The 15210-nt window shown below is 47.8% G+C and overlaps 4 protein-coding genes and 1 non-coding gene across 5 annotated transcripts; 2 read left to right on the top strand and 3 right to left on the bottom strand.

Moving 5' to 3' along the window:
• Window positions 1–4364, top strand: AO090038000302 (putative G-patch domain protein; the record flags this gene model as incomplete). Its single annotated transcript, XM_023238348.1, has 9 exons — window positions 1–206; window positions 240–2197; window positions 2351–2398; window positions 2547–2703; window positions 2788–2807; window positions 2966–3087; window positions 3168–3245; window positions 3430–4164; window positions 4227–4364. 9 exons carry the CDS (start codon window positions 1–3, stop codon window positions 4362–4364), a joined length of 3462 nt encoding a protein of 1153 aa, XP_023093084.1.
• Window positions 4365–4924: 560 nt separating this feature from the next.
• On the bottom strand, window positions 4925–4995 carry AO090038t00003. The gene has a single exon. It is a non-coding gene; the product is annotated as a tRNA-Gly (tRNA).
• A 357-nt stretch (window positions 4996–5352) lies between these two features.
• AO090038000303 (uncharacterized protein) lies at window positions 5353–10466 on the bottom strand (the record flags this gene model as incomplete). Its single annotated transcript, XM_023238347.1, has 10 exons — window positions 5353–5576; window positions 5624–6249; window positions 6304–6713; window positions 6762–8192; window positions 8244–8433; window positions 8517–8576; window positions 8636–8719; window positions 8787–9357; window positions 9455–9532; window positions 9590–10466. The coding sequence occupies 10 exons, from the start codon at window positions 10464–10466 to the stop codon at window positions 5353–5355; spliced, it is 4551 nt and encodes a 1516-aa protein (XP_023093085.1).
• Window positions 10467–11575: 1109 nt separating this feature from the next.
• Window positions 11576–12686, top strand: AO090038000305 (ribosomal RNA processing 1 family protein; the record flags this gene model as incomplete). The annotated part of the gene is made up of 3 exons (XM_001825192.1): window positions 11576–11624; window positions 11710–11817; window positions 11905–12686. 3 exons carry the CDS (start codon window positions 11576–11578, stop codon window positions 12684–12686), a joined length of 939 nt encoding a protein of 312 aa, XP_001825244.1.
• A 415-nt stretch (window positions 12687–13101) lies between these two features.
• Window positions 13102–14822, bottom strand: AO090038000306 (putative sphingosine kinase (SphK); the record flags this gene model as incomplete). Its single annotated transcript, XM_023238346.1, has 2 exons — window positions 13102–14443; window positions 14677–14822. 2 exons carry the CDS (start codon window positions 14820–14822, stop codon window positions 13102–13104), a joined length of 1488 nt encoding a protein of 495 aa, XP_023093086.1.
• Between the last annotated feature and the right edge of the window lie 388 nt (window positions 14823–15210).

Below are 15210 nucleotides of genomic sequence, written 5' to 3'. Positions count from 1 at the left end.
ATGTCCGGCAAAAGGGCTCGCGCAGCCTTTGAGGCTGACCTGCAAACACAGGAGTCTCCTTATGCCTTTTACGGAACTCCGCTTCCGCCGCTGGATGCCGGCGTCCGCGACGACGGATCTTATGTACCGATCTGGAAACAGGAGGTGACAGATGACCGGGGAAGGAAACGCCTCCATGGGGCCTTCACCGGTGGATTCAGTGCCGGGTGAGCTCACGATTCATGGATAGTGTTGGACAGCGCACTAAAGGTGGTCGCGTCTTTCAGGTACTTCAACACCGTCGGATCGAAGGAAGGATGGACGCCCTCAACTTTTGTTTCCTCGCGACAGAGCCGAGCAAAGGATGCTCGACAACAACGAGTAGAAGACTTCATGGACGAAGAGGATATCCGGGAGGCAGAAGAATCTCGAAATCTACACATTACCGATGAATTCTCCGGGTTTGGGTCCACAGATGTCGACGCCAACCGCCGGGGAGGGCTAATGGACCTTTTTAGAAGTGGCGGTGAGACAATGGGAGTCAAATTGTTGAAAAGGATGGGCTGGAAAGAGGGTCAGGGCGTTGGTCCCAAGGTTCGACGCAGAGCTCATCTTGGTGACGACGCAGCCTACAGTAGTGGAAGCACTGACAAGACGTACTTGTTCGCACCGGAGAATTCACGCATGGTGTCTTTCACACATAAGACCGATCACAAAGGGCTTGGGTTTGAAGGCGAATCTCGTCTTGGCTCGCAAAAGGCCGGGGGCGACGGGTCTGATGAAGATGCCGATCCATTCTTTGCGCAACGACTGACAGGTCAAGGCATTTCCAAGCGGTCAGCCCAAAAGGGGCCGCGTCGCGGAGCATTTGGTGTCGGTGTGTTAAATGACACCGGTTCAGATGACGAGGACCCGTATTCCTTGGGGCCCCAGATCTCGTATAATCGAGTTATTGGGAAAGATAAAAAGAAGAAGAAAAAGTTGCTGGAAGATGTAAAACCAAAGGTGGCATCCAACCCTCTATTGACCAACAAACCAGTCTTCATATCCAAGAAGGCAATTGCCGGTAGGAATTCTACAGGGTTCAGGAAATGCCACGATGGCCGCTTGCCCTTAGATGGGTTTGTACTAGCGGACGGCGTCTCTAGCCTAACGATTTCAGCACAGGAGAAGAAATACGCACCCCCCGAGGTCCCCAAAGATTGGAAATGCAGCAAGACGCCATCAAAAGAGAGGGATGCATCTAAATATGTTTCTACAGCTGAAGCAGCTAAAGCTTCTTCTTTAGATCCCACGTCACGAGCTGCGCTTTTAGGGGAAGCGCAACTTCCCGGAAAATCTATATTTGATTGGATGACCCCTGAGGCCAGGGAGAGGATCGTCAAAATAACAGGGAAGACTGACCTACCGCCAGCATTGGGCGAGAAAGCTCCCGAAGGATACGAGATGTCAGAGGCGCAGAAACGGAAGGATTTGTGGGATCTTGTCCCCAAATTGGATAAGCAAGTAGCAGTTCAGGCCTTGACCCGAGCGGCTAGTGGATGGATGCCTTATTCCGAGGATCCAGATAAGCGATCCCGATATCGAACGTTCCTTCAAGTCCGGGCGGGACTCCGAGAAAGTCTTCCGGATCGTGTTTCCGGGTCGAGCACCGACGAATGGGTTGCTGAGCTCCACGAGTTCGCTCGCGCTGCAGAGGTCTTCAAACCGATGTCCGGGGCCATGGCGTCGCGATTCACGTCTGCCTCCAGTGGACCAAAAGGATCCTCAGATGAGGCTGAGTCATCTGCGGATTCGTTGCTTCAAAACCCTGCCAAGAAGCCCGAAGACCCTGCCGTAGCAGCCGCAAAGATCGGCATGTTCGGCCCGATGACTCGAAGTAACATTTCGTTCTATCCGACGCGTCTATTATGCAAGCGATTGAATGTGAAACCCCCAGACCATGTGCAATCAAACCCCAGCGATCCGGCCAAACCTTCAGACACTGCCCCTGGAGGACGGTTCCAGTCTGCAGGATATCAGACTACTGGGCCTAAGGAATTAGTCCCTCAGGAAGTCATGGATCAGCTTCTGCTTGAAGCAGGCACTAGCAGTGGCGCTGTTGAAAAACCTAAACCGATCGTAGTGGAGCCTGAGCGTAACGAAGCGTTGGAGGCAGAACGACCAGGCGAGGAGATCTTCAAGGCGATATTTGGAAGTGATGACGAGGATGATGAGAGTTGAGCAACTAGATTGGTCTTCTCTTTTTCTCACTGCGGTCTATTGCATATGACGTCCGATTTCTTTCAGAGAAGGAAAAGAAAAGACCTGTAAAGCAGTATTTAGTTTGAAGGGGCACTAGAGGGGGAAAAAAGAAATGAAAAGGGTTTAGAAGGATGGATGACGAACACCTCAACTGCTGATCCGCGTGACAAGCATAGTTTGTAGAAGACGAATCACAATTCGATCTCCACAATGGAAAAGATTAAAGAACCAAACCCACAACGGCGTGGATGGTGGAGACCACATTTAATTAGTATTCGCATTCAACCTAGAAAACATCGGTCTGGATATAGTATGAATTAGAGATTCGCCAAACCAGCGGTCAATTGAATTAATAGAGAGATACAGAGTAAAAAAGGAGAGAGAAAGAGAGAGTGGTAAGAATAGCAGTCATGTAGTGGTAAGCTTTCTATTTTTTACGGCGAACCATCCTTTGGGAAATCCTAGCGTGAGGTTTTTTAAGTAAGATATACAGAGTACGGAGTAATTCATAGTATACGTACGTATGCCTCTTACGCTTCCTTTTCCCCTCTCAATCAATCATAGAATTGAGAATCTTTTTTTCGGTTCCCCTCTTCTCCAGATTTCTCTTTTAAAAACATCTTCGTATTCTTTACATTCCCTTCTTTTTCTTTTCTTCTCCTTCTTCCTCTCCTTTTCTCTCTTCTTTTACTTACTCTCTTTCTCTCATCTTCTTCCCCTTCGAACTCCTTTTCTCTCCCAGCGACTTCTCTTAACTTATCATTCCAGCTTCTTATCAGTCCCATACCAAATACGTCATGCGACGGTTCTCGACCGTGGGCCATTAAATTCCCAAAGTCACTCAGTCATACGATTTCCGCTCAGGTACAAACAAACTGTACATTCCATCCGCTGTACCTCCGTTCTCGTCACTCTTCCGCACTACGTCTCTGTTCTTCATACAGGGCATCTCGGGAATCTTGGAGCTTTTCACATTACTCTTTCTGGCTGAATGGAGTCCAGTCTTCAATATCTACAAAATGGTACAGTTCTCCCCCGTTACTAGTAATGCTAAGCTCTTCCTCTATTCCCACCTTGTGCGATGATTGGGTCACTCCCACTAGCGAAACAAGCACCATCCTTGCAGATTCGCACCCCTCCACGTCAACCCAACTTCCTCTAAAGGACCCCATTTTTGTAGCTCTATTTTGACTTGATTTCTTACAGGGTTGTTGCTTGTCTACTTCGCGTGACAACCGCTCCGCATATGCAACCCAGACAGCCACCGAAGAGCGCCGTCCGGAAGCGTCCTCTCGTGGAGTGAGTTCAACAACCGCCGCCGCTATCCCTTCTAATTCTGCGCGTGTCGTCATTCGTTCCTCCCCGGATCATCTCCCGTTGAATGAGAATTTCAACGCCCCTATCCGCCGTCATGTCTGGTATAGTAAGCGCCGACTGTGGAATCGTGCGCAGCTGGATCAGGAGCGCAAGGAGTTCTTCGAGACGCGTGTGACGGGTAAACCTGAGATCTGGGCCGCACTGTCTGCGGCGATATCACTCATGCATACGGGTGATCTCACCACAGCTCAGAGCATCATTGACGCTGCTGGAGTCACGGTGCCTACGGGTGACCTGTGTCAGGGCGCCTACGATGAGCAAGGGGTCCTTTATAGGTTACCACAATGCATCGTGAGCGATCCAGAGAACTTGGTGAAGTCGAACCTCGGAGAGGATGATTTCGACACCGACGACGGCAAGTTATCATTGGACGAGGAATCGGGAGACGAACTTATCGCAGACGATGCCGAACGTCGCAGAGATGAGAAGGGCAAGGTCAGCGAGCGAGACTTAATCCGCGTGAAAGCACGACTCAGCGATAGGGGCGGGCCTGACATGGTCGTGACTGTCGGCAAAACACAGAATGTTGCTTATATCGCCCGCAAATTGCAACAGGAGGCCGAAGTAGGTCAAACCAGACATATATCCCATATATCTCATAACTAACGCGCAGCGTCCTCACTCAGATTCCCAAAACACAGCGAGTAAAAATCGCCTACCTAGGCAAAATACTCAAAGAACATGTACCCCTAGTCGACCAAGGATGGAAACAAGGCAATGTGATCAACGCATTGGTTGTCGCACGACCATCTCCATCATGCTAACCCCCATTCCATCGATTTCTAAAATCCCATGGAGATCTTTCTAGTCGAAATTACAAAGCGGGGATTGACAGCAATCTGCGAGACATTTCGAGTATTTAACGACTTATCACCATTACGATATCCCCTAGTTTATTGTTTAATCTGCATAATACCCCATATTTTGTCCTTTTCGTCACCTATGCCCACTATCACACCTATTGCACTTGCTCAGATTTACCTTATTTTCAGGCTGCTCGGTTTGGCTGATAGCCACCTCCTCCCTGACCACGGCATTATGTGATACATCACCTATGTGTTTGACTGCAGTTATTACTCATAGGAATAGTCTAATTAATTGAAATGTGAGTGCCTGTGTGGTATTCCAATATGGATCTAGTTCCTGTCCCTTGCAGCAGCCTGTTCCTGAATAACGATAATGGATAGTTATAGTCACGGTTACGTAAATGAACATATAGTAAAACGATCGCACGGGCACAGTGTGTGTTATGGTTTATTTTATAGCGACAGTACATGTTCTAAATATAGTTCTATCTAGGATAGCCTGGAAACCAAAAAGATAGTGCATCATCCGTGAATCGAACACGGGCCTCATCGATGGCAACGATGAATTCTACCACTAGACCAATGATGCTTCAGTTGTGAGTGAACCAGTAGGTTATCTAATCCAACTCCTGATGTTTTTGTTCAACTAGTGCTCTATAATCAATATAACACACTTAGCAGCTTTTAGATGGGTTGGAGTTCGCTTATCGGTGTTGACGATCTATACACAACTGATATACATGCAGCAAGGTATGGCTTAACTGAGAAATCAAGGATGCTATGTAATTTTTGCATCAATCATATAAATGAAACTATATATTCATATCATTTTAGTTGCAGTAATTAGTATATATGGTTTAACCCTTGGATGTGTATGGAATAGTAATATGGAACAACATGCAGCGCGATATATATCGCCCCCTGTCTCCTTCCGACCAAAATGCAATTAAACCAACCTTCCATTCTCTGCCTCCCTCCCCCTAGGTGTCGTCCCAGAACGTCTCTTAAACACCCGACAAACCAACTTCGCACCATTCGCAACACCCCGCACCAAGCTAGTGGGGTTATAATGCTTAACTCGGAAGAGGTAATACAGAGCAACAGTACCCATGACATTGAAGCCGATGTAAGCCCAGCCCAGTCCGTAATTTCGCCACCTCTCACTGTAGTCTGTCCACTAGTTAGCTTGCGGTCTAGATTCCGGTTAAGGGACTTACAGATGTTGCTGCTGGCCAGGTATTGGTCGGCATTACGAAGCTGACAGTACTCGCATCCTTGTGTTGCACTGGGGTTGTACAGTACGCCTGGCGCAGATTGGAGATACGGGGCTAGGTAGTCACCACAGGTTGAACCGGAGGGTGGGTTGAAGACGCTTAGTTCGGCCGTGTCGCATCGGATTGCTCGGCCGTGTAATCCTGTTGCTGTCATGCCCGCGATTAAGTATGTCAAGGGAGATACTCGATACATGAAGATCCAGAACCCTGGGAGAGCGTTCGGCGGTTGCATGACGCCGTTGAAGGTAGTAGCCATGATGAATAGCAATGTCGCGATGGTTCCTCCTGTCTCTGCATCGGGGAGTGCGGATATAATAAATGTTGCAAATGTCGAAGTGAATATGTAGAACTGGACGATGAAGAGTAACATGAGACCCTGCCGTTGAGAGGCCTGGTTGGCACCATAGATGGGGTAATAGTAGCATGCCCATGAGATTACTCCGGCAAGTATCTGGTAAGGTATCTCAACTATTACGTTGGCGATAAGGAACGCTGCCCATGAATATGCCTTCGATGGTCGCTCTCTGACTTCGTATAGGGATCGCTGAACCACGAATTTTGGCATGATTCTGATGCCTGTGTTAGCTGGTGATTATACATAAGAGGCTAGGGCTGTCACATACTGTTGTACCAATGTTGAGAAGATGGAAGTCAGCATGAAGGCACTGAACAAGATGTCCTGGAATCCCTGTTGACTGCTATTGGGCTTGAAGAATGTGAAGCCAATGAAAAGCGACGAGAGGGTAGCAAGAAGGATCTTGGCCCATACGTAGGCAGGCTCTCGCCAATACTGTTGGAAGACACGATGAGTTACGTACCACAGCTGGTACATAAACGGCATGGCGTATTCCGCAGGTTTTCCATGATGGGTGTCGTCGCTACCATTGGATGCTGAGGCTCTCTCTTGATAGATTCTGTCAATTTCCTTTTGGACATTACTGGATTCGGGACTTTCATTCCATACGGCAGACCAGTCCTTAGAGGCTTTACCAGAGGCACCAGCTCCAATAATTTCTAGCATATATTCGGCCGGCTTTTCCATGTTAGTACACAATCGACGAAGACGGAAGCGTGTACTTACATTCTCTTCCGGACCACAGGCTCTTGCCCCATTCCCTTCAAAGTAGTCAAGTAGGGTGCGAGATTGGTCGCCGATTTCTCCAAAATAGACAGTCTTTCCACCCTTTGCTAGAAACAAGAGACGGTCAAATTGCTGGAATAGAAGCGCGCTCGGTTGGTGAATCGTAGAAAGTACTGCTTGGCCATGGTCTGCAAGCTTCCGCAAGAAGGCTACAATAGACCAAGAGCTCTGAGAGTCTAGACCACTAGTTGGTTCATCGAGAAAAATCAGCAATTCAGGCTTTGCAGCCAACTCCACCCCGATTGTCAAAAGCTTTCTTTGCTCAACATTCAAGCCTTCACCCGGTGTCCCAACAATAGCGCCAGCAAAGTCCTGCATATTGAGCATCTCTATAACTTCCTCGACATAATCATACTTCTCCTTCCTCGAGACTGACTTTGGCTGACGCAGGAGTGCACTGAACCGTAGCGCCTCCCTCACAGTTGTTGTGGCAAGGTGAAGATCTTGCTGCTGCACATATCCTGTTTTCCTCTGGAAACTATTGTCAAGCGTTTTCCCATCTACCAGCATATCACCCGTCACAACGCCAATAGAAACACGCTTGGCGAGAACGTCAAGCAAGGTCGTTTTACCAGCCCCTGATACACCCATCAGTGCGGTAAGTGTACCAGGTTTAACCCACCCTGAGACGTGGTCTAATAGGCGCCGCTGCCCCCCTTTCACAGGGATATCATAGCACACATTTCGCCAGGTAAATATGCTCCGCTGCTTTGGTATAACTGATGCAGCATTCTCAGTTTCCTTCTCTTTATGCGACTGAGCGACTTCTGTAGATCCAGAGTCACCTTGAGTTTTGTCAAGGTCGCGCATATGTGCTGGCACATGGCCCCGTCGAAACACCAAGAACTCGGCCTTTGAAGAAGTTTGGGAATTGATCTCCGTGGCCAGTAGATAGATCACGGAGAAGAAGATCCAGAAGCCTATCAAAATGCCAAGGTTCCTCCATTCGTGCGTGTATGTGTACGTATACTGTGATTCAATGAAAGCGTCCCCCGAAACAGTCCTTTCCCCTGCAACAGCACCTCTGACGGAGCAGATGAAGGAATCTCCACTAAGACTCGGGTAAGCAGGTACGAACTGCGAGCATATGAACTGCCGACCATGGAATTCGTTGGCTATCATGGACTCAAACGTGTAGAAGATGGGATTGATCCATCGGATCCAGCTAAACCACGGAATGTCATGCATCTGTGGAACAGGGATTACGAATCCTGTATAGATGACGATGGCTAAAACCAACACACCAGCCATGGCCATAGCTTGCGCGAGGGTCTTTGTCGCAGCTGCAAGGGTCCGAAAGATTCCCGACATTGCAAGTGTACTGAGGAACGTAAATAAGAAGAAAATGAAGAATTGGGACGGCTCATATCGCTATATGCTCGTGTTAGCAACTTCTATATGTGATGACAAGTCATTACCTACCAATCCGGCTAGGAAGTAAAAAATGATATTAAAAATCACGGCTGAGACGAATTTCACTGGTATATCGCTTACGATACCACCAAACGCTTCAGTGAAGGGATGTACGAAGGCATAGGACGCTTGCTTCTCAACTATAGGTCTCTGGTCATAGAGAGAGTTGATCTCGGTGATACTGATGAGAGCATTCATTCTAAACAGGGGGTTAGTCCGGGATTTGGGATTTCCGTCATCTAGGTCACTAAGAAGAGATATGATATCCAAGGGAGTACGCACAAGACAGCAAAGAAAAGAGCGGCTCCTTTACTATAAAATCCGGCCGAAGCAGTGGGTGTCCTATGAAGGTTAGAAGGTTAGAAGTGTATTAGGGGTAAGGACAGTATAGAACCACTCACCCAAAATACATGGATCCAATTATAAGAGCCATGAAGATTCTCCCGAGGACCGTTGTCAGTGTGGATGGTTTGTCATTCCAAAGCCTATAGCTGATTAGTATAGAAATGATTACAGAAAGTGTAGTGGAGGGATCAGGGAATAAATAAATACCGCTGATAAGCTCTGATTGTGCAAAGTTTGACTTGCATCGGAATTGAAATGATATAAGGGCTTTCCGGTCGAACATGCTTTGCCTGTTTAACTCTCTTCATTTCTCCAAAGCTTTGCTCCGCTTCTCCTCCCACTGGGTACTCCATATGATACTCATCGATTTCTTGCTGGAGCGCGGCATATTGAGGACTCTTTTTCCAGTACTTCTCAAAATCATCTGGTGTGCGAGGGACCTTGTTCTCCATTCCATCCCGTGCTTGACGCTCCTGCGGGTTGGTAACGGCTGTCAAGAAATCCCCAGTGGTTTGGCGTGGTGGACAATGCCAGCCCATACCGGTGAAGTAGTCTCTTGCCTCATCACACGGCCCAAAATAGATTTCTCGCCCTTCGTATAGAACAATAGCTTTGTCAAAGACATCGTAGATTGCCTGGGAGGCTTGATAGATAGCAACCGCATGACTAGTGCCAACCAAATTGGAGGAAAGCCGCAGTGCTTTGACGAACTCCAATGCGCTTGCAGAATCCAGACCTCTCGTACTGTTATCCCATGCTCCCATAGGTGCACCGGAAACTGGTATAATGTCAATTGCAAAGTCACCAAAGTAGGAGCGACTTATTACTTACGCGCCATTTCAGCTATGCTGTATGAAAGTCAGAAAAGCACTAACAATCACGATATATAGGGCATACTAACCTAACTCTCTTTCGTTCACCCCCGGAAACACCTCGAATATAATCATCACCCACTGTACATCGGTATTAGCTACTTCGATTCTCGGAAATTTCTAGTTTGCACGACATACCCTTTGTGTTGTATGTATGAAGTAAGCCAAATACAGCCATCGCAACCTTGGTGATGTGCTTAGCGAACTGCTGTCGCTTGAGCCCAAGTAACCTATTCTCGGGGGTTCTCGCCGCTGCAGCAAATTCCAATGTTTGTCCGACGGTCAAATGAGGGAAATGCTTATCCACCTCTTGGTTGTACAGAACCTCACCCTTGAACTCCTTATGCATCTTCTCCATGGAAACCCCATTGTACTGTATCTCAGAGCTTTTGCGAAGCTTTAGGCCATGCAGCTGCCCACATAGTGTCTTAAGAAAGGTCGAACAGCCGCTACCAGGCCTCCCCAGAACAATCAGCATCTCGCCGCTCTTTAGAAGACCATCAAAATTGCGTAAGATATGCTTCTCCGGGGACTTTTTCGCAAAGCTTAGCCATCCTGATGGGCGGAAGGGTTCCAACAGAATCGATCCCACAGTACTCTGATATTGCAGCGCCGAGCCTGATCCAGACACATTGAGATTCTGAAATACAACTCCAGTGGAAGGGGGACGAGGAATGCCTTCCTTATCCATCAGCTTCAGTCTCATCCGAGTCCATTTGTATTGGTCGAATTGACCGCTGGTAGGATCCAGGGAAGGGTGATCGAGGCCAATATCCTCAAGCGTATCTTTGCGTTGGAGACGAGCTTCACTCTCTTGAGAGCCAGTCGCACGACGTTGCAAGGGAAAGTTTGACGCAATGCGCGTCAACTCTGCTCTGTTTTCGGGATTAATGCTCTCGAAGACTGAGGCATCGTCGAATTTTGACCCTCTTCGCTTGTACTGTTGTCTCATGTCCGTCACATCCTCATGGATTGAACTTGACCGGCTGCTGCCGGTGCGTTTCTCCTCTGTCATCTCGAATCATAAACTCAGACTTTGCGATAGATATGAACCAACTAGATAATATGTCAAGACTTGAGCAGTGCGGATGTGAATTTGTGTTCACGTTGTAGATGACCAATGATGCACAACAATGATGTAAGTAGAATGCAATTGGAATCAGGCACAGAAGTCGAAGAAACGAAGAGCAAAATTTGGGCGTAACAATTCCATATAAGGAAGCCCACGCATTGCGCGTGTAACACAATTCATCATCCCTGTACTGCAACCTGAATATTGACTGATCCAGTTTATGATGGCATTACGGTTTGCTAATTCCCTCGCAAGCTGACATTCAATTCGTCCCGCGGTAAGTGGTGATGTCATTGAAATCGAAACACAAATTCCTCAAGAAATACCCCTGTGGAGCAAACCCCAGGAGTTCCGCAATATCGCTGCATATTCTTCAACCTGAGTGGTTATTGTGTTCGTACAAATGGAGCCACCAGGGGTCATACAGAAGGGAATGCTGCCACCTGCCGGATGCGGCAGAGAAGAGAATTTGTCGGCGCCGAGAGTTGAAGAAGCGTATGTATGTACCTTTAAAAAGCCCAGACGATTGGGCTCCCAGCTCTGAACCTGTGTTTCGCATCCCATGTTCGTACGTATATACAATGGACAGTAGGGTGAATTGGGGGGTATGGATATCACTCTTATTCATGTAGTTTCATAGATACCTGTGATCCGATAACAAACCAAGTCGTCACTTTCTATTCTAGGATTTTAGCTTTTCTTATATTGTTAGTCTCCAGCTAACTTTCCAGTAATCACTGTTCCCTATACTCAGTCTCAAAGCTAATTCTGCTTGCGAGTCCAGCGTCATTGATCTCATGATCTCTTGTGAATTGTACTGTAATAGCGCCGATGGATAGGTGGAATCATAAGTTATCAAAGTTCCCCCACCCAGTTGGATCTCAGACTATAAGTGGTGCACTTACATCTTCATCCAATCACAGCTCTAAGCTCCACCCGCCCAAACATCACAAGAGCAAACAGAGCAAACATTAAAAAAAAAAAAAGATTATGTCTGTATGATTGTCTTCGGCATATCAGTTAGACTTACAGCAAACAACAAAGCTACAGCCATGACAGATCTACAAAAGACTCCCTTCGTCAGGGAGCTCGCCTCCAGCGGTATGTCCCAAAATCAGTCAAACCCTAGCTCAATCGCATATGTTCACTTTGCGTCTCACAAGCCCAAAGCTAACATGTATCGCAGACAAGAAAATCCGGGACAAAGCCACCGACTCCCTAACTCTCTTCCTCCGCTCCAGAAGCGACCTCTCTCTCATCGAGCTCCTTAAACTCTGGAAGGGCCTGTTCTTCTGTACGTCCCGCGCGGCTCCCATGCCTACATAAACCCGAGGTTGAAATCCAATTGCATATCGAGAAGACTAACAACCGACTCAATCAGGCTTCTACCACTCCGATCGCCCACTCACACAACAAGCGCTCGCGCGGAACCTCTCCTACTCGCTCGTCCCGACTATTCCCCGCTCCGCCGTCCATCGCTTCCTGCGCGCATTCTGGATCACCATCGGCCGGGATTTCCATTCACTGGATCGGTTGCGACTGGACAAGTACCTGCTGCTGATCCGTTTCTATGTCGGGGTTGCATTTGAGATTTTCCTGAAGGGCGCGCAGCAAAAGGCCGCACAGGACAAGGACAGCAACAAGAAGCGGAAGAGGGAGGCTGAACAGAACGGAAAGTCAAAGAAGCGGTCGAAGGGAAAGAAGCAAAGCGAGGCTGTCGAGGAGGAGGAAGAGGAGCAGAATGATGAGACGAAATGGGCGGAACTGGAGTCGTACATCTCAATCATGGAAGAGGGTCCACTTTGTCCGCTGAACTTTGACCCCGACCAGCCTCCTACTGATGAGAAAAAGGATTATGTCGCCATGCCTCATGGTCCCGATGGGCTGAGGTACCATATCATGGATATATGGATTGATGAGGTGGAGAAGGTACTTGAGTTTGAGGAGGGCTCTGATGGGGTGCGGAAACCGAAGGGTGATGTTCCCATTGAGCTGATTTTGAGACCCATTGAGAAGTTGCGGGCCGACAGCCCGTACAAGCCTGTTAGGACTCGGGCAAAGGAGACGTTGGAGGATGAGCGATTGATCGAGTGGGGATTCCGGACCCGGAAGGTCGATTCGGATGAAGAGGATAGTGACGAGGAATGGGGTGGATTTGATTGATTTTGATGTATTACCAAAAAATTTGATGTCTATTGTGGGGTTTTCATGGTGTTAACTCTTTATACACAATTATAGCGGTCGCATATTTCTTTTCTTCTCAAATTAAAGGCTCCTATTGCTGGTTCCGAGATATAGATACAACAACAATGGTCTTTCTATGAACTCTATAGTAAAGCTGTATACATCACGAGCTATAGTTGTTAGCCAGTTCTGGCTAATGGTATCAAGCTAGCAGAGCCCCAAACCAACTGCATTAAAAGCATGCCTGTGCTTCCTCAAAAGTCTTGCGCGCGGGTATCATAAAATGCGAAGACCAGTAATAGTAAATATATGGATACAACCAAAAGACATCACCAACGACTTGCTTCTGTATCGTGTCTCTTTTTACTTGAAGCAGGGAACCGTGTCAAGCATATTACGGTCTCGGGCCCTCTGCCTCATAAAGATGTCCCGATTTAGAAAGCACTGTACCGAGACCTTTATGGACTTCAGCCTGGAGAGCTTCGAACGGGATGCTTTCACCGTCGACGCTGATATAACCTTCCTTCTGACGAGGGACCAGGCGGTAGGCAGCAGCTTTGCGGATCTTGACATCGGGCATATCAAAGAACTCATTCTCAGGGATGGCAGTCATCATCTTGAGGGTCGTAGTACGGGGAAGTGTTCCGTTGATAGTGACAATGTCCATTAACCCATCGTTGGGCACGGAGGCAGGGAAGAAATTTGTGTCCTTGGATACAATAGCCATTTTGCCTGCGTAAAAGTTGCCCATTTCTTCTCCTGGAACAACTTCCCAATCTTTGGGAAGATCATCCTGGACCGTGCCGTATCTAAGCTCGGGAAGACCCTTGGACTGTCCTGCAGTCTCTTCGGGGGAACGGCGCGGAGCTGGGTTGTGTGCGTATGTATTGTAATGGTCTTTGATCGCTCTTTTATCATCAATCTCCACTTTGATGGCGAGGTCGCATGGGTACACCGTCCGTTGCATGATGCGTACAAGGAAACCGTACGTGAAACGGTGAGCCCCCATCCATCGGATGTTGTCGGTTCCAAGGTCCGATTCCGCGATGACACCGAAGGATTGAGACAGGAACGACAAAGTCCGAGTGTTCCCTTGCGTAAGCGAGACCAGATCCATAGGCGTTCTCAAGCCTTTGACAATCGCAAGCGCTGCCACTGAAACATTGCCCGTCCCACAAAGGTTCCATGCCATGGCATTACCAGAGCCGCAGGGAACCATGGCGACGGCTACTTTTGCCAGTGCTTCTCCAGCATTCGGTTTCTTTCCGAGACCATTGAAGACCTCATACGGTAAACCATCACCGGAACAGCAAACGATAGCATCATAGGCATCGATGTCGATCTGCTCCACGATCTCGGTGGCGTGGCCTCGATGTGTTGTTTGCTGCACATCAACCACACAGCGCGCAGCGGCGAAGACCGGTGCTGCATGTTTGTGATAGATCTTAGAAGCTGCACCTTTACCGCCAAATGGGTTGATTAAAACTTTAAGTCTCTTATACCGTTGTGCTTCGCCATATGCAAGGTCTAACAGTCGCGAAACCCACGTCTGCGCATTTGCCTTTTCTTTCTCACTGATCGGGTACTCAAGGGCAGCCACAGAGATGCTGCCTTTGGTAGCGGCTTGGGCATAGGTGATAGTTAGGCCCGCAGGGGAAAGATCGGCATCAAGAATATTATATAGCCCAATGGAATGGGTAGTTTTAGCTGTAATAGGTACAGTTAGCCAAATCGAACTTTTTTCTTTGAGTTGACGGGTGATAAGTTTCCCTCCGAATCAGAACAAAGCAAAATGTGATAAGAAAGAAAATTAAAGGAAAAAGAAAAGGGAAAGAAGGAAAATATTCAGTGTGACATACATGACTTGGTCAACAAGCCACAACATGCGCGCTGATCTTTTGACTTTGGGCGCTCGTCTGTAGCACCAGAGTTAATCAACAAGGAACTCTACGAGCCATTGGTTCCTAACCACGTACCGACAACGAGAAGGGAGTCACCCCCGATGGAAAGAGAAACCGATTGTGCAACCGTTAAGGTTGAATCGTGCTGCAGCAATCGTTGAGAATCCGGCTGATCCGCATGATTGGAAGAAGGGCCATTGGAGGGAGAAGTCATGATGTTAGTACGTTGGGAAGCGGAAATCGCATCCTACCGAGGGATGTATGGGTAAAAGGAGAAAAAGGAACAACTCTGGCAGGGAGTGATCAACAGGCCAGAGAAAGAGAGAGGAGGTTAAGTAAGTAAGTTACTTAGAAGTAAGTACGGGGTATGGAAGCGACGGGCGGAGGTTCAGGAAAAGGCTAAATAGATGATCATAAATGTCGAAAAATTAATAAAAAAGAATTGGCTGACTTGGTTTCATTTAAATGTTGCAATGAATGGCCCACAGTTCCCTCAGGTACAAGAACTGGGCCTTTTTCTATTTTGAGTATTTCTCTCGCCATGATGGACCTGTCAGGGCGGATTTCCTCTTGTGATTTTTTTTTTTTTTTAATTTTTTTTT

Source organism: Aspergillus oryzae, chromosome 6 (assembly GCF_000184455.2).
Source record: "Aspergillus oryzae RIB40 DNA, chromosome 6".
NCBI classification, from domain to species: Eukaryota; Fungi; Ascomycota; class Eurotiomycetes; order Eurotiales; family Aspergillaceae; genus Aspergillus; species Aspergillus oryzae.
This window is presented reverse-complemented; position numbering and strand designations above follow the sequence as displayed.